At 41.9% G+C, this 22,168-nt stretch overlaps 1 protein-coding gene across 1 annotated transcript; it reads right to left on the bottom strand.

Annotated features, from left to right (window-relative positions):
- Positions 1–674: 674 nt before the first annotated feature.
- On the bottom strand, positions 675–20,904 carry LOC110513792 (transport and Golgi organization protein 1 homolog). The gene is made up of 26 exons (XM_036974632.1): positions 20,845–20,904; positions 20,181–20,314; positions 18,484–18,570; positions 16,227–18,354; positions 15,642–15,944; positions 15,424–15,557; positions 13,545–13,670; positions 13,399–13,420; positions 13,186–13,274; positions 13,003–13,080; positions 12,763–12,873; positions 12,243–12,314; positions 12,020–12,124; positions 11,780–11,902; positions 11,524–11,605; positions 9,541–9,593; positions 9,327–9,429; positions 9,111–9,249; positions 8,735–8,927; positions 8,477–8,544; positions 6,958–7,046; positions 3,437–3,496; positions 3,285–3,331; positions 3,038–3,094; positions 1,797–2,145; positions 675–1,653 (listed from the first exon to the last, which is right to left on the bottom strand). The coding sequence occupies exons 3-26, from the start codon at positions 18,526–18,528 to the stop codon at positions 1,382–1,384; spliced, it is 4,848 nt and encodes a 1,615-aa protein (XP_036830527.1). The 5' UTR covers positions 18,529–18,570; positions 20,181–20,314; positions 20,845–20,904; the 3' UTR covers positions 675–1,381.
- Positions 20,905–22,168: the final 1,264 nt, after the last annotated feature.

The following is a 22,168-nucleotide window of genomic DNA, read 5'->3' as shown; positions in this document are numbered from 1 at the left end:
AGTAATTACCAGAATGATCCACTTAAATCAGGAATAAACAGATGGGTATATACTGTAGCAGTTATTGTTAGCATATACAAAGACAGCAAATTCAAGTGTTGGGTGTCGACAAAAAATCCACTTACGTCATCATGATTAACCTTCAGTAACTCCATTTATGGCGTCATATACTGTAGAAATGTACAATGTCAATACAAACCTGGAACGTGATGACAAACCCTGTTCATTCTACCTGCACTGTTTCTGTAGACTAGAGCAGGGTTTCGCAAACTCGGTCGTGATTCAAATAATCAAAGCTTGATGAGTTGATTAATAGAATCAACTGTGTAGTGCTAGGGCAAAAGGACTGAGTTTGGGAAACCCTGGACTATAGCATAAGACTCAAACCCTTGTATGCCCTTACTTTTCCCTGTGTCATTCACTCAGAACCACTTTCAGTGTACAGTATGGTGACAGGCAGAGCAGTGCCCAGCTACACAATAATTTGACAGCCTCGATAAGTGTACATCATAACATTCCAGATATGCCAATAATCAGTCAAGTGTTTTGGTAGAGGGAAATAGTCAGTGGGTACAAAGAAAAGTTCTGGGACCTACAGAGAGTAAAACATTTCTAACCAAAGCATGCAATGATATACATTTAATGCAAATAGTCTTTAGTCACGTGCAAAAAAATAATTGCTTATTTTCTTTTTATTGATAATAAATAGAAAAAATGTGATGCATTCCTGATGTAACATAACAAAAAGACACAAATGTGAAACAAATGTAATATGACAGGTGTTCAGTTAGTGGGTGATTTACTGGCCTTTCACATGTAATGCAGCTACCCATACAAAACAAAATGCACTGTCAGACATTTCCTTTCAAACTAAAATGGATCGCAAAAGTTGTCATATGCGTCATATGAGCAATAGAAAACTGCAGTATCTTTGACCAGTTTTATTAATAAAATATCCTAAAAACAGTAAATTACATCTGACTTTCAACTTTCCCTTTCAGTTCATTCTGAAGAGAGTTTTGGGAAGAGCTCAGATAATATGGTACTTCTGAAATGATTGATCAAGCAACCCAAAAGCTTGGGGTCCATTTCTTTTTAATAATAATTTCCACAGGAAACCATGATAACATTGTGAAATGAATACAAAAATCAACATAATAACCTTTTAAAAAAAGCTCAGTCACACAATAGAAATGTTATTGCACAATAGGACCTCTTGCAGAGTAACAAGCCTCAGTACTACTCCTCTTCAAGTCTATTACATTTCAGACACGAAACATAAGACATTGATTTTCTGATGCTTTAATAGGAACTAACTTTTTAGATACTTCTGTTGTTTGGTTGATTAAATGTAGCTGGGTCGTTAATGGTTGGTAGGTGTCTAAGGCTCTGCCATGGCAGAGTCCTGGGGGGCAGCTGTTGCCTGCTGGGACCTATAGTCTTGCCCCTGGCCCTGGGGGCCAGCGCCGGGCTGGGGGCCCACTGAAGAGTCATGGCCATGTGGGACCTGTGGCTGCATAGGGAAGTCTCTGGGGCCGACATGAGGGTATGGGGCCACCCCAGGGGGCAGGATGGAGTGATCAAGTGGTCCATAGTGCACGTAGGTATGTGGGGGTCCCATGGGTCGGGCCATAGGAGTGCTGCCGGAAACACCTAGGTAGAAGGAAAAATGAACAAACAAATTAAATATAACACTGTAGTACCAACATAACAATAGTATTTCAGTTGTGGTTAGCGATGCGAATAACAAAGACTCAACTTGAGATAAAAGCTGGGGGCCAGAATTCACCACCTACCGAATGGGGGAGGCACCGGTTCATAGTGAGAAGGTGGAGGAAGGTACCGGTTGTGTGGGGAAGGGGGACTGTAAGCACCAGGAGTTGGACGCCGATGTCCGGGTGGTATCAACGGGTGTCCGTTAGGCGGTGGGGGTCCAGGAGGCATCATGCCTGAGTGTCCGTTGTCTGGTCGGTACACGGGAGGCATGAAGGGTGGGGGAGGAGGGATGTGGTGGCATCCGGGAATGGGACGGTAGCAGAGTCCGGAGGGATGGCTGATGACTGGTCTGAGGGGGCCGGGTCTTGAGTCGGGGGGGGACCTGATGGGAGAGACCAGCAGGGAGCCAGGACCCTGAGGTTGAGTGTTCTAGAGGAACAACAACAAAAAATATTAAAACAAAGAATAGCAATAGGTCCATTGTACTTGTAGCCCTGCTGCTGGCACCAACAATGAGAGTCCCTTTCATCTGATTCAAACAGTTTCGTTAGGTTAGAACAAAACAAACAATTATGCACTGGTGAGAAAGACAACAATATCCCACAATAATAAGTCAAGTTACACAGTCCCACAAGAATCACACAACCAAGTGCTACACACCGATTCAGAATCAGGACCGTTTCCACAAAGCATTAACCTCAAAACACACACAGCTTTAAATGATAACACATTTGAGATATCCATCATGTAGTTGTGCTGAAGTTATGGCTTTGTAGAACAGTGTCACCAATTCATTCAGTGGGGGTCAGAGGGAGGGTGGGTGTTGTAATATAGGGAAAAAATAAAAAGGAGCTTACAGACGGGCCACGGGGAGCGGCAAAGGTCTTCAGACTTCAATGGGACTAGGGCGGCAAAAGGCAAGCAGTTTTGCAATTGTCGCCGTTCGTGGTACTCACTCCAGTGAGCTGCGGCGTTGGCTCTACGCTCAAGGCTTCAAAATATGCATGGTTGACCATTGAGCAGAGTCCATCTCGCCAACCAACCAATGTTTTAAAATCACAACCGTCGAGCTGACAACAACCGAGACCGCTGGCATCTACACACAGTAGGCAGAAATGTTCAGTTTACCGCAGCCCGTCTGTAAGCTCCTTAAAACAAGCAACCACGCATGTCAGACTCCAGCCAGCAATGTTAAGTCTGACAACCCTGTGAAGCCACTACCCAGCTGACTGCCACTCCAGCCACTGATCCACGGCTGGGGTAAGCATGCTCACACACACATCCACATCCCTGCCACTGCTGCCTCCAACATAATACTCACTGCCTCTGGGTTCTCTGTGGAGGCCTGGGCCTCAGCCTGTGACTCTAGTGGAGCGGTCTGTTTAGTGCAAACACACCCACATGATGGAGGAACAGGGGGGAGAGATGCCCATAAGACCGTAAGGACTCACGGTGTTTCGTTGAAACTTTCCTTCTCTAGTTCCATGTCACTTTTTCCCTCCTGACATTGTTACGTAATAAGAAAGTAAATAACCTGTGGACATTTTCAGTCAATTTGAGACACTTACCGAGCTGCCCAGATCGCTTGGTGAGGATGTACTTGGGGCCATGGTGTCTGTGGAGGATAAAAAGGGCAGAATGATTAGAGGAGATTTAGGATAAGGGCTCGATTAGGGATAATACAACATCAACCCTCATTGACAAAAAATACAATCCCTACCAGGTCTAGAAGCCACTGGGTGTTTGTGGTCAGGAGGGTAACGGCCGCAAGGTCGTGGTCCTGTTGGACAATAAATACACGGTGATACATCAACGTAAAACGTCAAATCTTCTAGAATGCTAACCTTGGCTCTCCTGGTTGTCATTAGGCACCTGACTCAAGACCACGTTACTGGTTCATGCTACCATCTATTTATAGCAAAGTCGGGTCTATTTGCAGTCCGAGGAAAATGTTTGGTCATGTCATGGTAGGATATTATTCTTCCAGAACTAGAAGTACCAGTACCAGAATATTTGAGATTCTTCAAAGAAGCCACCCTTTGCCTTGATGACAGCTTTGCACACTTTTAGCATTCTCTCAACCAGCTTCATGAGGTAGTCACCTGGACTGCATTTCAATTAACAGGTGTGCCTTGTTAAAAGTTCATTTGTGGAATTTCTTTCCTTCTTAATGCATTTGAGCCAATCAGTTGTGTTGTGACAAGGTAGGGGTGTTATAAAGATGGTATTTTACCAAATAGGGCTAAGTCCATATTATGGCAAGAACAGCTCAAATAAGCAAAAAGAAACAGTCCATTACTTTAAGACATGAAGATCAGTCAATCTGGAACATTTCAAGAACTTTTAAAGTTTCTTTAAGTGCAGTCGCAAAAACCATCAAGCTCTATGATGAAACTGGCTCTCATGAGAAATGCCACAGGAAAGACCAAGAGTTACCTCTGCTGCAGAGGATAAGTTCATTAGAGTTACCAGCCCAAATAAATGCTTCAGAGTTCAAGTAACAGACACATCTCAACATCAACTGTTCAGAGGAGACCACGTGAAGCAGGCCTTCATGGTCGAATTGCTGCAAAGAAACCACTAAAAGGACACCAATAAGAAGAGACTTGCTTGGGCCAATGAACAAGAGCAATGGAGATGAGACTGACAGAAATCTGTCCTTTGGTCTGAAGAGTACAAATGTGAGAGTTTTTGGTTCCAACCTTCGTGTCTTTTTGAGACGCAGAGTAGGTGAACGGATGATCTCCATATGTGTGGTTCCCACCGTGGAGCATGGAGGTGGTGTGGTGTGATAGTGCTTTGCTGGTGACACGGTCTGTGATTTATTTCGAATTCAAGGGACACTTAACCAGCATGGCTACCACAGCAGTGGTACGGCATCCCATCTGGTTTGCGCTTAGTGGGACTATCATTTGTTTTTCAACAGGACAATGACCCAACACACATCCAGGCTGTGTAAGGGCTATTTGACCAAGGAGAGTGATGGAGTGCTGCATCAGATGGCCTGGCCTCCACAATCACCCGACCTCAACCCAATTGAGATGGTTTGGGATGAGTTTGACCCCAGATTGTAGGAAAAGCAACCAACAAGAGACTGTTGGAAAAGCATTTCAGGTGAAGTTGGTTGAGAGAATGCCAAGAGTGTACAAAGGCGTCATCAAGTCAAAGGGAGGCTACTTCAAAAATCTCAAATATATTTTGATTTGTTCAACACTTTTGGTTATTACATGATTCAATGTGTTGTTTCATAGTTTTGATGTCTTCACTATGATTCTACAATGTATAAAATAGTAAAAATAAAAACCCTAGAATGAGTAGGTGTCCAAACTTCTGACTGGTACTGTGTGTATGTGTATATACAGTTAGGTTGGAGTCATTAAAACTCGTTTTTCAACCACTCCACAAATTTCTTGTTTACAAACTATAGTTTTGGCAAGTCGGTTAGGATTAAGTTCATCTCTAGGAGACAGAATGCGTCTCCTTCCTGAGCAGTATAACGGCTGCGTGGTTCGAGTACAGGCTCAAAATGGCCAGCATCCCGGAGTCTCCTCTTCACTGTTGAGACTGGTGTTTTGCGGGTACTATTTAATGAAGTTGCCAGTTCCTCAACGTGTGAGGCGTCTGTTTCTCAAACTAGACACTAATGTACTTGTTCTCTTGCTCAGTTGTGAACCGGGGCCTCCCACTCCTTTCTATTCTGGTTAGAGCCAGTTTGCGCTGTTCTGTGAAGGGAGTAGTACACTGCATTGTGCGAGATATTCAGTGTCTTGACAATTTCTCACAAGGAATAGCCTTCATTTCTCAGAACAAGAATAGACTGGCGAGATTCAGAAGAAAGTGCTTCGTTTCTGGCCATTTTGAGCCTGTAATCGAACCCACAAATGCTGATGCTCCAGATACTCAACTAGTCTAAAAGGAGGCCAATTTTATTGCTTCCTTAATCAGAACAACAGTTTTCAGCTGTGCTAACATACTTGCAAAGGGGTTTTCTAAAGATCAATTAGCCTTTTAAAATTATACACTTGGATTAGCTAACACAACGTGCCATTGGAACACAGGAGTGATGGTTGCTGATAATGGGCCTTCTGGTCAATTTGATGTTATTTTAAATGGACAAAAATAAATGCTTTTCTTTCAAAAACAAGGACAACTCTAAGTGACCCCAAACTTTTGAACGGTAGTGTATATTTTAAACATAAAAATGTATGGAATGCAGTAATCCCACAAGGGAAAGCAAAGGCTGAAGCTTTTGTAACCTAACGAGTTCCACACACAACAGCTGAACACAACAAAAACTCCACCATAATACTGAAAGAGCAAGAGGCATGCAAGAGCGGTTATTCCAAATTGTGAAAGCAAACGGGGGCATAGGAGCATTCTGGGTCGTCTGGACACGCAAACACAGGTGAGAAAGATGGCAGTAGAGGGAGAAAAGATGGCAGTGAAAGAGACAGGAAAGAATGTCTTTGAAAATCAGAGAGGACGTAATCAGAAGACAAACATTAGGAAGAGGAAAAGGTCAGAGGTGGGTACCAGTAAGGAGCGGGATGAGAGCAGTAGGAAGAAAAATAAGTGAATTATTGAAACACCACAGCGGAGGTAAAGACAGGGAAAAGGAAAGGTGAAAAAGAAAGCGGGGAGTCAGGGCATACAAGGGTGAACAAGGGGGGTTTGATTGGCTGAGGGATGGTACTGCTCAGCCAATCAGCAGGGCCAAGGCTGTCCGGGCCGGGGGTTCAGGAGACTCCCGATAGGGCTCGTTCCTTCACCCCACAGGGGGGGCACCCGTGAACTTCTATCATGAGAGGAGGGGGAAGGGGCACCTCCACTCACAGGTGAGGGCCCGTACTAATCACCTGTTTAGCAAAACCATTTAACAAAACACTGTCCGTCTCTCCACATTGGACCAGCTGCAAGGAATACAAATCAAAACCTCAGGAAAACATGCATTTCAGAGGGTGGAAGTCAAACAGCAGATGGGGTATCAGACAGTCAAAAAGTCCAAGATCTAATTTGAAACGCAGTCACAGCTGATATCCAACCGACAAGACAATAGAAATGTCCAGGAACGTTACAGAACGTTCAGATAGAAATATGATTCTCTGTCCTCAAGAATAGTGTCATATCAGCCCTATTCATTTCATTTCTATCTGCAAGATATGTTCTGACAATTTTGCCTTACTGAATGCAGACGTGCCAGTCACCAGCACTAAATAACGTGAACTGAGGATTGGTTCTTACCTTGTCGGAGAGGCATGGGAGCCATCCCAAGGGTGGGCTTGAACAGAGGCCTACGGAGCTCATTCAGCTTGCTGGACATGGAAGTCAGTCTAGGGTGAAAAAAAGAGACCAGGCATTTAGATTCTCAATACTGTACCTCCAAATCTAGACTAATACAGCTTGCAAAACTGTGACCAAAACACTTGCATTTGTGGCCCTTCGACTTGGCAGTGCAACCTTTGGTTCACAATGCTTCTCTTTTTACTTTACTATTATGACTCATTCAAAAAGTAAATGTGATATTGACCAAAAATTAACCAAATGAAAGGATTTGCCTGTCTCCATTTTGGGTGAGCAAAAGGTGAGGTGCGCATTCTAATTAGCACAACCATATGACCGCTGCTTAAAATGCAATTCGGAAAAAGGCCGTTTGCAAAGCAGCTACTGTTGTTCTAGTTACAGAGAGGAGAGTCACAGCTTTCTGTGAGTATACAATGACATTTCTCAGCTCTCAATATGGAGCTCATGGCACCACTTAACAACCGGAGTAGGCTATGTAGTACATGGTTTTGATGCGCCGGTGGAGTGCACCATTTGCAGTGAATAGGGCTACATCCAGTAGCCTGGACGGGCCTAGTGCTGGAAATCTTTTGTAAGACATTACATTTGCTAATAAATTAGCTATCTAGTAACATTAACATATTTAGAGTTAGCAATCTAGATAAGTGTTTTGAGTTTCCACTTCCTCAGGTGGTGAATAATATAGCCTAGGTAGAGCTGTGTAGGCAGACATATTGGATCATTTTGGATTCTAATTGGACAGGTTTCACATCAAAATACCAATCATGCATTCCCTGGATGTGTTAGAAGAAATATCTTACTTTTTGAATCCTAGAATACCATCTCAGTTCGCTTGTCACTGGAGAAAAAATATATTCTACTGGCTACTGTTGATAGTGTACAAAAAAGAAAGCTACAAAGACAACTAGCACTTGTCTTGGCTAGCCTACTGTAGACATATTGAACTCTCCTTCAAAAAGCAGTCTGTCTTGATTAAGGGACAACATACTATTTTTAAATGTAAAATAATATTTTACAGGCTTACTTTAGAAAATACATTTCCGCAATTCTAACAAACAGAGCAATGTCTTACATTGCAAAATTATATCATACAGCTTTTTAATATATCATGAATTAATAACCAAATGTAGCCTATTACTAGCTGAATAGAGAGAGAAAGCATGCATCTCAATGGATTTATAAACTTCCACTGACAAAAAAGTCACATTGCACCCTGAGTAAATCTATCCAAATCAATGTTAGAACTCAAGGGCATGCTAATGTAAAGATGGCTAGTCATTATTAGCCTGGTTCTGTATGGAATGCAGGTACATTATGGGACACAGGTCAGGTCATTATATCCGTGCAGTGGCGAAAAATGTATGCAACCAAATCATGTGCTGGTGCCATCAACTAAATAAGCCTTGAGCCCTGCATTGGTATAGCCCAATTGAGTCTGTTGTATTAGCGTTGCACTCACAAGTTATGAAGGTGAATGTTTTCCTTCTTCTCGTTGAACATAGCTCGCTCTGCGGCGCGTGCAAGCGCCTAGAGAGAAGGAATAGACATTTAAAATCTCCTGTTTTGGACTAAATTCACATTACAAATGACTGGCCAAACAGAATACTTAAAAAAAAAAATGTCCTGATCCTAATGTATGTGCCATCGATGGGGGTTGAGAAATGAGACATGTTGTTTCTTTAACAAATGGACAAAAAAAAAGTTGTATTGTACAAACCCAGTTCTCGTGAGATTTCTGCTCCTGCTTAATGATCTGGGCTTTGTAGGACTTCTCGGTCCGTTTCAGCTTATCCTGGATCTCTTTAACGCGCTGCCTACACACCTTGACCTCCTCCTCTAGGGCCTTGCTGTCCACCTTCGTCAGCCGGTCTTCCTTGTTGGGGCGCTCAAACTCCTCCTTGGTCAGCTTCCTGTAAGGCGACACACAAATTAAATCAAACTCTACTTTAAGTCTATTTGAAAACCTCAAACCTCACAGTAAAAGAATACAGTAAAAGACAATGATTTTTTATTATTTTATGCTGTGGAACCATGGAGAACAAACCCTACTATAGTATTAATGCATGAACTGCACCACTTCTGATTCTACTTACTGCTGCAAAGCGTTCTCCTTCTGCTGGTACATCTCGGTCATGATGTCATTCTTCTGCTGCAGGGTCTTGTACTGGTTCTCCAGGTGGTTCTTGTCACTTTTCACCAACAAGATGTCATGCTCCAGCTTCTGAAATTGCTCTGTGGCGAAAACAAGTTGACAGTGTTGAGAGAGAAAAGGTAGTGATGCATATCAAATTCTAGTTGCTGGGACATACCTTCCAGCTCTTTCCTGGACTTCTCTTCGTTCAGCAGCTTGGTCATGAAGCGATCGCGCTCTTCCTCCACAACAGACAGAGTGGTCTGGACCTGTGGAAAGTTCTGCCAACAGTTAGTGCAAGAGTTGACACACTTCTTGGTTCTGAGCACAAGTTTTACCTGCCTTCAGGTACACAGAAATCTGTGTCTGTTCAAGAAAGAACTCAGTCTTACCCGAGAGACGACCATCATTTGCTTAACGCGGTTTTGGATGATGGTCTGCTTGTCTGAAACAAATAATAGTAAACACAGTGACACGTTTCAGGAAAGTAGGCGTATGTACCGTGTCAATAATTCACAGGAGAGGCATTTGAATGTATAACTATCAAAATGCGTTTTCTTTTTTGCAAAATGCCTTCTGGTATGTGAACTTCCATGTGCCTTAATAACAAACTTGTATACCATCCGTAAATACGAGTAAAAATGGTAAACTACGAGCCAAGTTAGTTTAGCCACAGAAAAAGGAAGGAACCTTCCCTCTAGTCTTGATTGGCTGAGATAATGGATGAGCTGGACGCGCCATGAAACGAGTTCGGATTGGTCTGCCATGTAGCACGCTTTGGTCTATAACATGAGCTTCTCAGTATGTGTAAGTAATCCTTTCTAACGCAGCTTTTTTGAAAAGATGCTATCCACTTCTAGGAGGACCAAGTTTTGAAATCAGTGGACTGTCCGGTGGAAGCAGAGTATGATAGCTAAGTAGATGGAGAAAATTCTGTGGTTTGATTGCAAATATGCAGAGGCAGTCGAAAATAGAACACATTGAAGGCCGTTGTATTCTGGAGACAGGTGTTTTATACATCTTCAAATTAAGGGAAACTATTTTCAGATATAAGTTTCTAATTGTCAGAAAGTCGTTTTCTCATTGCAAAATAAAGCATATTGTTAGCTAGCTAACGTTAGCTGGCTGGATCGTTAAGTGATTGATCTGTGTAATAATATTATTCATATCGCAGACGCATTTGCATTTCTAGTTATAGCCTAATGTTAGCTAGCTAGGTTAACATTGAACTAGTTGGTTAGTTTTAGCTACCAGGGGATTCATGCAAGGTAGTAACGTTATGAGTTTGGATTATGGTTAATTGTTTAGCTAGCTAAACAAAAGTCTCCACTATGCAAGTAACCAGATTTTATTTGATATGTGTGTGATCACCAGAGACGGTAATATGTGAAGAACATGACCTGCATAAAAGTCCAAATTTGGATATAACGTTAGGCCAACGAGACACTGTCCAAGTACTAAAATTCTCCAGTAGAATACCCTGCTTTTACTTCGTCACACTAATATCCGTAAGCTATTTTCTTAATTTGTATATAATGATTTTGTTGTGAGTTTATTTTCCTGTAATAATGAATACTAATTAGCTAAAGTTAAGACTTTGTCAGGTATATGATATGGTCCTTATTTGAACTGGCTAGCCAACTAACAAGCTAGAAACAAACCAAACCAATGTTTAGAAATGTTCTTGGTTTGCTAGATTGACATATACAAAATTCCATTTTTAAATGGTTGGGTTTATTGGTGTTAAAATACACCAATTATGCTATTTTGGACCACCAGGCTGCTGATGTCATGCGGCATGTCGTTTTTGTGATTCGATTTTCTCTTCATAGTAGAATGTTCATGTCACCGCGACAACTGTCTACAGACATGTCAATAGACGTAGTGTAAACCAGCCTTTAGTCTTGAAATCTTTGGTTGTTTAGTACACGACCTCACATGTGAATCCTTAAAGAGATGGGTGGGGCTAAGGTTAAAGAGGGTGTGAACAATGCTGAATGGGTATAGACAAAGAAGAGCTCTCCAGTATGAGTTACAAGCTTATTAACTTTCAAAGCAGAATTACTTTCCCATTGTTCCTCAACTGTAGTGTATGAAATACCATTTTGTTGCTCCAAGTCTCTACCTTAATCCAATGTAAAAAACGATTTAAAATTTTGCTACATAAGACCAAATCACATGACAGTATCCTAATCAGAGAAGGCTGGTGGGAGGAGCTATAGGAGGACCGTCTCACTATAATGGCGTGAACGGAACGGAGTCAAGCACACTGTTTCCATGTTTTTCATTCCATTCCAGCCATTACACGGAGCCCGTCCTCCTATAGCTCCTCCCACCAGCCTCCTCTGATTAGGACACAGTGTCAGGTGACTTACCGTTAAAGGCTTCCCCGTTAGCCACAACTCCACCTTTCAGGTCATCGCAGGCCTCCAGGTCTCCTAGCAGGTCAGACAGAACCTGCCAGAGAGGTTGAGAAGCACCAATTGAGACACTTTTCCCCTGGAATCAGTCAAGAAGTATTTTTTTGGAACATAATAAAGGTGACATGTTTCTTTGTCATCAAGGTGCATTTGAGAAGGTGTGAACAGGAATTGATGTGTGTAACAATATCGTAACGTGTAAAAAACAAACCTCAACGTTGTGGTCCTTTTGAACGAGGGAATCCTCCAGGTCTTTCTGAGACTTGTGGTAGAATTTGATCTGCTCTCTTGTCTCCCTGTGCTTCTCCTCCCACAACTTGGCAGCATGGTGCAGCTGTAACAAGGAAATTAGGTCATAAGGACGGTGCTATGCAGGCCCTGCATGGCCAATGAGTCCTACACAATGTCTTGAGGCTTAAATTGTGAATCGTTGTTACATATTGGTACTCACCGAGAGGTTCTCCTCCTTCAGGGTGGCAATATCCTTCTCCAGAACCTGGTGCTGGACATTCCGGGCATCTTCACGGAGCTTGACTTCATCCATCAGAATGGTAGACTACAGATTCAATGATAAGGATAGTTAAAAGGAAATAAACACTTTACATTTGATTGTTGCAATGTTAATATATTTGACATATTTTCATTGGGCATGTTCACGTATATGACATATATACCTTGGAGAGTGCGTCCTGGGTCTTCTTCTTGCTGCGCTTCAACTTCTCAATGGTTTTGTCCATTTCGGACATCTATGGGCAAAGATAATGATAAGCATAATGACAACCATCTTTCTCTGTGCTCATCAACGAGCCATCCTATTTAGGATAGTAGCTGGCTAATAGTAGCTGCCTATGCTATCTGCATCACGAAAGCAACTGCTCTCTAGGGTGTCTCTTTCGTTTGCAGGCTGTCACTTTCTCTCTGTGACTGCCCGCACAAGTCCAGGTAGCTGTAATGGATTGTGGTCATTTTAGTCAATTACCACATTTTCTGCACTAAACTATGTTGAATATTTATTTGCCTGTTGAAAACTACAACGTCCCAAAGTTTGTGCTTCATTTGATTTCTCTCTACAGAAACGGCACATTGAGCTCACACAATAAACTAACTTAATGGGATTCAAATAATTGAACCGACGTCAGAGAATTGGTTGTTCTGAAACATTTTAATTATGCCAAATCGCTCAATACTACTCACCATATCTTCATGTTTCGCAGTGTTGGCCCGCTCTTTGTCAAAGGATATGGCGAGTAAGTGATTTTCCTCATCCAGGAGCTCATTTTGTCTCTCCATCTCTTGCACAATATTCTATTGGATAGAAAAAGAAAATGCGTAGTCAATTTAAACACTATGGAGAAGAAAACAATTATAATAAAAAATGAAATAATTGTCAGCATGACAATGACATGTGATCAAGATAATATTTCTCAGAGACACCTCCAAATCCTGGATCTTCTCCAGAGAGAAAGTGGCAGATTTTTCCGACAGCTTTTGATTTTCTTTAAGTTCTTCGCCCTAAGGGGAACCCAGTAGAAATATACTGTCAAAACATTATGTCCCTTAATTCACATTGAACTCAAAATTCTGGATCTTAGTCAGTGAAAAGTCTCTGCAACTTACCCGTTGCCGCAGTTCAGCGACCTTTTGGAGTATCTCCTTCTTCTCTTGTTCAAGCATTTTCATCCTGTCCACCAGCTCTTTTTCAGTAGCTAATAAAATACATGACGAGAATATGAAATCAGACATGGTTTACACGTGACAAGGACAACAGCCTGTAAGCAATATGAATGAGGATTCACTAGGCACCCTAAATAGCCAGAGAGAAGAACTTACTTAGATATGACTTGCTTTTGACCTGTGAGGAGGAAAACAAAAAAGTGGCAGCAAACAGCCTCCTCAATGGTAGCATACAATACATCATAGAATAACATAAAGCAATCAGAAATTATGAAAGCGGTAACTGTGCAACAACGACTTACAGATAGAATGCTCCTCCAGAAGAGGAAGCCGATGACCCCGGCACCTGCAGTGACCAGCACGGGTTCACAGAACACGCTGTAGAAGTCTGGACCTGACTTCCAGTGCTCTGGCAGGCTGGTGACCATCTGGGGAGAGACAGGTCCAATCAGTATTACGACAGCACATGTCAGGCTTAGCAAATAAGTTGGGTAATAGTTGGCCTGAGATGACAGAAGAAAATAAGTGATGTTAAAAACATTGAACTAAACCATCAGGCATTCCAATGTTCCGTTTAAAAGCATGGCTAATGGATATCCCACTGAGCACCCTCTAGGTCAATGTAAAGAGGCATATCTTCAGATCAAATCAAGGTGGGTTTAGAAATAGACAGACTATAACCTAGTTGTTGATCAAAATCAATAGAGAGAAGATTTGCCTTGACCTTATGTAATCAATTGGGATTGGATTGGCCTGGGGTCCTAACACTGTCCATCCATGGTGACCTTAGCACAATACAGCACAATACAGAACTTCCATCGCAGTCTCTCAGTGAAATTCGGGGAATAGCTAAAGAAATCACCACAGAGTGGATCTAACTAACAAGCCTTAGGCCTATGTGGATTTAGAGTGCAAAAGATTGCATCATGTAGCCTTTCACCCTGTAAAATGGCCAATAAACAAAACAGATGATTACATAACATATTACTAGACATGAGCCATGTGTAGATTTGAATGGCATGTAACCTCAGGTGATAGTTATGAAAGGGGAAGCTGTCAAAGCAAAATTCAACAACTTCAAGGCACCTCTCGATCTGAGACCCAGATACAGGAAGAACAGATACTGCTAGTCTGGAAAGTGAGCCATTTTTTTTTATGAGGAAGAGGACAGGCAACTTCCACTTCGAAACAAATCGAAACTAAGAGCAATCAAGTGACCCATTCTAGGCTGCAACTATTTGGGAAATGCATTAGGTATTGTTGGACAAAATCATTCCCCAAGACAATGAAGTTGCCAACAAGATTCAGTTTCAAATGTAGCTAGCCAGCCAGCCATATGGCGGCCTAAGACTTGACTTGCCAGCTAGCTACATTGTAGCCAACTACTTGCATATTGAAGTACAAGACAGTACAAGACAGATGATCAAATTCTGTCATCAGGGGCAAAGTGGGTAATGGGGTTGTTTCTTCCGAATCCATCGCTACCGTACGTTACTTTGACAGTTGAGCTGGCTATCAAGTTAGTTTGGCTTGTGACTTGCAATGCAAGTCGTTTGCGTAAACCCGAAAATCCTAATTTCACCAACTGATCAACGTTGTCAACTACTGGAGAGGATCCTTCATCGTGGTTCTATTTACCCAGGAGAGGACAATATGTACCTATCTTTCTAGCTACTATAACCTAAGCTTGAAGGTTAGCTTGCCAATGCTGGCTCTGCTTCGCCAACAACATGTCTACTAGCCTCCTTTTAGAGTTCTGAACGCGATTACTCTACGCAAAGCCTGGTAAAACGAGCGGCGGGATCATTTATATCCCACTCAATAAGCAAAACACCGGCTGTGGACACTTAACTTCAGCCTACACTTCACTAGAACACGTCTACAAAAAAATGGGAAAGGATCACTGAACCTGGGCTGCATTCAGTACGTTTTTACGTTCTGGAACGTTTAATTTAACGGAAACGGTGCTGTACTCAACTACCAGTTGAAAAAAAGGGGAAGGGTTGGGTAACGCTGTCAGCATGGCAAATGCCCCCCCAAATAAAAATAATACATGCATTGTCCCAGCAATAATAAAATAAGTATGAATACTTGAGTCCTAAGCACTACATGCAGGCAATTAGTCAATTACAATGGAAAGGAAAGCCCATTCACAAGAGAGAAATACATGAAGTAACTTACCATAACACCATATATTCCAAGATACTCATAAAACAGGGTGATGAGATGACCAGATAAAATTAGCACTGATACGAATGATGAACCACTCTGCTCATCTTCATGGAAATCAGTGACAGGAGGTGACTCCAGAGATCCTGGAAATACAGCACAAGCAAATTAGGTTAATGCATACAGTTTACATCTCACCACAATTTCAAAAGTAGGGAAATATAATGAACCTGAGGGAGGGTGATCCATGTCTACGCTAAGTCCCATGTCCAAGGTATTTTCCAAAATAGTTTGAGGGCCCCTCTGGATTTCTTCTGGAGTTTTAGAGCTTGCCTGATTGTCTTTGTTTCTGTTCAAGTACCCACTATCCTCCTCAATGCCCATATCTGGTATCTTGTGACCATCATAGGCAGGCTTCTCAGGTGCCTTAGTCTCTTCACCCGTCTCTGTCACAGTGAGGTTGTCCTTGTCTATGTCCTCCACAGACTGCGGGAATGTCTTCTCTTCCTCCGCATCATCAGACATATCCACATCTTTTGAAACATTCAGAGAGGTGCAAACAGTGAGTAAATGTTCATGCATTACAATCTAACTGTCATTGTCAGGAAGTGTATTTGTTCTGTCAACAGATTACTATTTACTTTGTTGTACTTCTTGGGCATTTCTTAAATACAGCTTATTCTGCAAACCAAATCTCCAGGCATTATTATCACGTCATTAGCAATGTAATGAGACTTTCCAAATATTTATTTAACAAAAGGTTTTAATCCTCCTATACTCTGACATGAACATAAACTGAAAAAAATATATATTACCTGTGTCAGGGTGTAGTTGACTGCCCACTGCCATGGGAGCACTGTTTCTGGCCGTTGAGTACTTCTGACTCAGGGTGAACACCAATTCCTGGAAGTCGTCCAAGATGGAAGCTTCCTCAACAAACTCACCAGCCTCCTGCTGCAGGTCAGCGTTCTCCTGGGCATCCAGCATCCTCTCAATCTCATCCAGGATTGGGGTTTCAGAGGCTTCCAAAATGGCTTCCAGCACCTTTTCAATGTCCTTACTGGTGTTTGTCTGGGACAGCCAGGCAGCCTTCAGCTCCAGGTCAGAACACAGGAACTCCACCCTAAAGAGATTCTGAAGACCTAGAATCTTTTGGAGGCGCTCCATATCCTCCTCCTTGAAGTGGTCTCGCAATAGTGTCATCCTCAACACATTGTCACTGTATTCCGTCTCCTTGTTTGGAAGGGGATCCAGAACTGTATCTTTAAGTGAGGGTGTGTGGCTTTCAGCATCATTTTCAGTCTCATGCACCTCAGGTTCTATGTCAATAGCCTCGTCGTGTTGGACCACATCCAACACATCACTGGATACAACATCGGTTTGTGTATAATTATTGGGTTGCTCTGACCCAAATTCAGATAGACTTTCTGTGTCATTTTCATCAGTGTGCTCAGTTTTGGATGAAGACAATACCGCATTTTCATCCTCTAGCAACTCTTCCTCAATCTCTTCCCCCACTAGGTGTATTGAATCATCCTCCTCTATGGGGAGTTCAAGATGGCTCTCTTTCACCATTGTGTTTTTACTTGGATCTGGGATCTTCTGGTATGGTTCTCGCAATAGTCTGAAAAGCTCTGTACCACCCTGTTTAAATGTATTCTCTACTTGTGAGAAATCTATTGACTCCTCTTTTTGTATGGGGAGTTCTTCAACAGCTTGTTTCTGCTCTAATTCGTTAATTTTACTATCAAAGTCTGAGAGCATGTCTGTCTGTGAGAGCTGTTTAGGGACTGGGCTGTCATCTACTGTAAGATTCTCTGCTAAAGCCTCAGTGTGTCCTGCCTCATCAGCAGGAGGTGTTGAAGGTTCAATGTCAGCTTCTTCAGATTCATCCTCAAACTGCAACATCTGAGAATCCTCATCAGGTACTTTGACAGCATCCTCACTGAAATTAGAGTCCGCAGGTTGCTCAAAGATTAGCTCAGAGGAAGTAGAACAGCCAAATGACTCCTTGGGTTCTTCAATTTTGGGAGGCTGCTCTGGTGTAGTCTCACTTTCGTCATCCTCCTCATCTTCCTCTGAACTGGCAACATGAGCTATTCTTTCCCCACCACTGACAATGTTAAAAACTGTATCACCAAATGCAGACCACAGGTTATTGTCCTTGGAGTCCTGTTTCTGTGTATGAGGTACCTCTGATAGACTGTCTTCCTCATCTGTATGATCAGATTCCAGAATGTTCTCGTGTTCCAAATTAGAACTTTCTTCAGAAAAAGCCAGCAATGGAGTTTCCCTGAGATGATAATCACTTTCCTCATCCTGCTGATATTCAGTCTTGTCACTTTCCTCATCATTGGAAGTGACAGCATCAAAAGTTATTCCAAGTGTGGTTTTTAACTCCGGAATAGGTCTGCCTTCTGAAAAACCATCAGGTGCATTTTCTAACTCAGGATCATCTTTGGATAGAGGTTCTGAGGGGGTTTCTTTGATCTCACCTTCCTCTGGTTCAACAACACTGTACGGCACAGAGTCCTCTGTCCTCTGCTGATCTTTCTGAAGGTAATCTTTGATCCTCTCAGCTGTGGTCTCAAGTACAGTGTTATATTCCACTCCCTTTGTGTCAAGAGTTTCAGGCTGAGGCAGAGAGGACTCTAAAGCCTCAAAATGTCTCAGATCATCATTATCTAGAACCTCTACAACCTTATCAATGTCCTCAGGAACATCCCTATCAATCTCATCATTTTCTAACAATGTCACTTCAGGTGGAGGCTCATCCACTTCCACCGTGGTGCTCTCAGCACTTTTGTTTAGGTAAAAAGTCTCTGTGGTTACTTGCAAAGATTCCTCCTCGTCTGTTAACAATAAAGAGGAACCTAACAGTGAATCAATGTCATAACTGTCAAACTTATCGTGTCCAGTGTCAAAGCAAACAAAGTCGGTTTCCTGAAAAGAAAAAACATTGTTTGAGTCATACTACCTATTTCAGAAAGAAGTTCAGTCATTCCAGATAATGTTTTAAGCGATGATGCATTGGCAGTAGTGAACTAGGCCTACATCTATTTATTGACTTACCTCAGCAGGAATCTCCAATTCTTTTTCAGTGTATATGTGATTCATTACGAGTTGGTCCTTATTGAAGTAACCAAAGCGGTTACCAACCTATTGTAAGAAATGGAAACAAAACAGAGAATGAAACATGTTAACAAAACAGAAAAAGCTTCAACATTCCTTCTAGACTGCAATGTTATCACATAAAGTACCAGTAAGAAAGTTTGGACACACCTATTCATTCAAGAGTTTTTCTTTATTTTCTACATTGTAGAATAATAGTGAAGACATCAAAACTATGAAATAACACATATGGAATAATGTAGTAACCCCCAAAAAGTGTACAAAAAATATCTAAATATATTTGATATTCTTCAAAGTAGCCCAAATCAAATTAAATTTTATTTGTCACATACACTTGTTTAGCAGATGTTATTGCAGGTGTCGCAAAATGCTTGTGGTGTTGTTGAACCAGGAATGCTTTTCCAACAGTCTTGAAGGAGTTCCCACATATGTTGAGCTCTTGTTGGCTGCTTTTCCTTCACTCTGCGGTCCAATTCATCCCAAACCATCTCAAATTGGGTTGAGGTCGGGAGATTGTGGAGGCCAGGTCATCTGATGCAGCACTCCATCACTCAAAAAAAAAAAAAACACACAAAAAGCCCAAAACAGCCTGGAGGTGTGTTGGGTCATTGTCCTGCTGAGAAACAAATAATAGTCCCACTAAGCACAAACCACATGGGTTGGCGTATCACTGCAGAATGCTGTGGTAGCCATGCCAGTTAAGTGAGCCTTGAATTCTAAATAAATCACAGACAGTGTCACCAGCATAGCACCCCCACACCTCTTCCATGCTTCACGGTGGGAACCACACAAGTCGAGATAATTTGTTCACCTACTCTGCATCTCACAAAGACACGGCAGTTGGAACCAAAACTCTCAAATTTGTACTCATCAGACCAAAGGACAGATTTCCACCAGTCTAAATGTCCATTGCTCATGTGTCTAGGTCCAAGCAAGTCTCTTATTATTATTATTAGGGTCCTTCAGTAGTGGTTTCTTTGCAGCAATTCAACAATGAAGGCCCGATTCACACAGTCTCCTCTGATCAGTTGATGTTGGGCTATGTCTGTTACTTGAACTCTGTGAAGCATTTACTTGGGCTTCAATATGAGGTGCAGTTAACTCTAATGAACTTATCCTCTGCAGCAGAGGTAGCACTGGGTCTTCCTTTCTTGTGGCAGTCCTCATAAGAGCCAGTTTCATCATAGGACTTGATGGTTTTTGCGACTGCACTGTTCTTGCCATAATATGGACTTGGTATTTTACCAAATCTTCTGTATACCACCCGAACCTTGTCACAACACAACTGGCTCAAACGCATTAAGAAGGAAATAAATTCCACAAATAAAATTTTAATAAGGCACACCTGTTAATTGAAATGCATTCCAGGTGACTACCTCATGAAGCTGGTTGACAGAATGCCAAGTGTGTGCAAAGCAGTCATCAAGACATTGGATTCTTTGAAGAATCTAAAATATATTTTGATTTGTTTAACACTTTTTTGGTTGCTACATGATTCCATGTGTTTTCCAAAGTGTTGATGTCTTCACTATTATGCTACAATGTAGAAAATAGTACAAATAAAGTAAAACCATTGAATAAGTAGATGTGTCCAAACGTTTGACAGGTGCTGTAATGAAATATTAACTCATACTTACACTCCCTGCCCATATATTTGTCCTTTGGCTTGAGAGTTTATAGTAGACATATATAGTCTCTCCTTTTTTAAATGGCAGAAACCGACAGTCTGGTCCGGTGAAATCGCTAAAAGCTTTCCCCCGGCACAAGAGCACTGTGGAGAGGAATGATTCAAAGATCAGTTGTTTCACCCCTACCAAAGATTTCAGCCCATTACCTCAGCGTCCACCCTTTGTGCCCCATGCACAATCAGAGCGTGAATAGAATACAAATCACTAAAGTAAGCCTTGTTTTATCTGCTTCTCTTTTTACAGAGCCATAGTATTCAAAAGGAAAGCCAAGCATTAAGGGTAAATAGAATATTGTTTTTGTCTTGATAAGGTAGATGTAAAAAGAGAAGAACTTGCAAGCAGAGGGGTGCAATAGCTAGCTTTATAGCTAACCAGGCCTATTACCATCTTGCAATTTGCTTCCTAAGCCAACAGAATTTTATATATTTATGGTCCATTTAGTAAGTAACTATAGAGGTTGATTACAATCAAGCACATCTCTTATTGTGTGTAGCTAGCTAGTGGCAGTCGCCAGATCAACTGGCAAGTTGTCATGTAGCTAGTTAGTCAACTAGTAATCCGGGTCAACAGCATCAATGTAAATATAAGTTTAAACCGTCCCCTCGCACAGTACCCGGGCGCGAACCAGGGACCCTCTGCACACATCAACAGTCACCCTCGCATCGTTACCCATCGCTCCACAAACGCCGCGGCCCTTGCAGAGCAAGGGGAACTACTACTTCAATGTTTCAGAGCAAGTGGCGTCACTGATTGAAACGCTATTTAGCGCCCACGCTAACTAAGCTAGCCGTTTCACATCCGTTACATTAGGTTATTATGTATTGGTATTTACAACTTCCCTTTGAAATGACAACACCGGTCAAGCTAGCTAGCTATGGAAAGATGGAAGCATCCTGAAAGTTCGCTTGAGTTCAGTGCCAAGTACTTACTACTGCATTCCTCGTCTGCACAGCTTTTGAAGTCGGAGAATCTCCCTTCGACTGCGGCTTTGGATATGAAATTATGAATACATAAAATAAAAATGTATACGTAAGAAACATTTACAGCCATGTTGGTAATTGGGCTGGCTGGTTCTGCTGGAGCATGAGCAGATGAAGCCTACACGTCGGAAAATCCAAGGCTGGAACAATTCGTAGGATGTTGATCGTAGAGGCAAATATCAAAATCTGGGCAGATAATGTCAAAAATAAGAGCAAGGACATGAAACCAGAACGCAGAATAAAAGCTTCTTATTGCGTCACAATACAAGTTCTGATTCGGGTTTATCACGTATTTGTTGGATAGAACTAAACCGTCCACAAGTTTACTGACAAGTGAACGCAAAATCCCATTTGATTTGACGATCTGACTACCGCAGATTTATTATGATACATCAAAAGCACATGTTGATTGTTTTGGTACCCAGTGCCTGAAAAACAGAGAGGATGTGACTCACATTTTCAGGGTGGGCTATAAACTACATTTATATTAACCTGTAAAAGTCAGAATTGATCAAATAAATGTTAATACAAATGCCTAGTTGCTGGACGAAGCTACGGGTTGGCGATCCAGTTGTTTTTGTTTCACCCGTTATCAAAATAGTAGCCACTCCCACCCGACTAGACTACAATCACCCCATTAAACCTGAGGACATAATTTTACTCACATTTGGGAGGACCCTCAATGACCGTAATGATCCAAGCTGCATGTCATTGCCAATGAAATGACAAAAAAAAGCATTGCAACAAATTACAGGCCTATACCAAAGACAATTTATTTAATTACATTTTTTGATTTAACATTTATCTAGGCAAGTCAGTTAAAAAAATAGTTTCTTATTTACAATTACGGCCTACCCCGGATAAACCCGGACAACGCTGGGCCAATTGTGCGCTTCCCTATGGGACTCCCAATCACAGCTGGTTGTGATACAACCTGGAATCAAACCAGGGTCTGTG

Source organism: Oncorhynchus mykiss, unplaced genomic scaffold (assembly GCF_013265735.2).
Source record: "Oncorhynchus mykiss isolate Arlee unplaced genomic scaffold, USDA_OmykA_1.1 un_scaffold_777, whole genome shotgun sequence".
Taxonomy (NCBI): Eukaryota; Metazoa; Chordata; class Actinopteri; order Salmoniformes; family Salmonidae; genus Oncorhynchus; species Oncorhynchus mykiss.
Note: the sequence above shows the minus strand (reverse complement) of the source record. Positions and strands in the feature narration are given on the sequence as shown.

Excerpts from the sequence above, each read along its gene's own strand:
- LOC110513792 (XM_036974632.1), bottom strand. The coding sequence starts at position 18,528 with ATGAATCACATATACACTGAAAAAGAATTGGAGATTCCTGCTGAG. Across the intron at positions 12,315-12,762 it reads CTGCGAAACATGAAGATATG|ATGTCCGAAATGGACAAAAC; the intron begins GTGAGTAGTATT and ends CTTTGCCCATAG. Across the intron at positions 1,654-1,796 it reads ACCGGTGCCTCCCCCATTCG|GTGTTTCCGGCAGCACTCCT; the intron begins GTAGGTGGTGAA and ends CCTTCTACCTAG.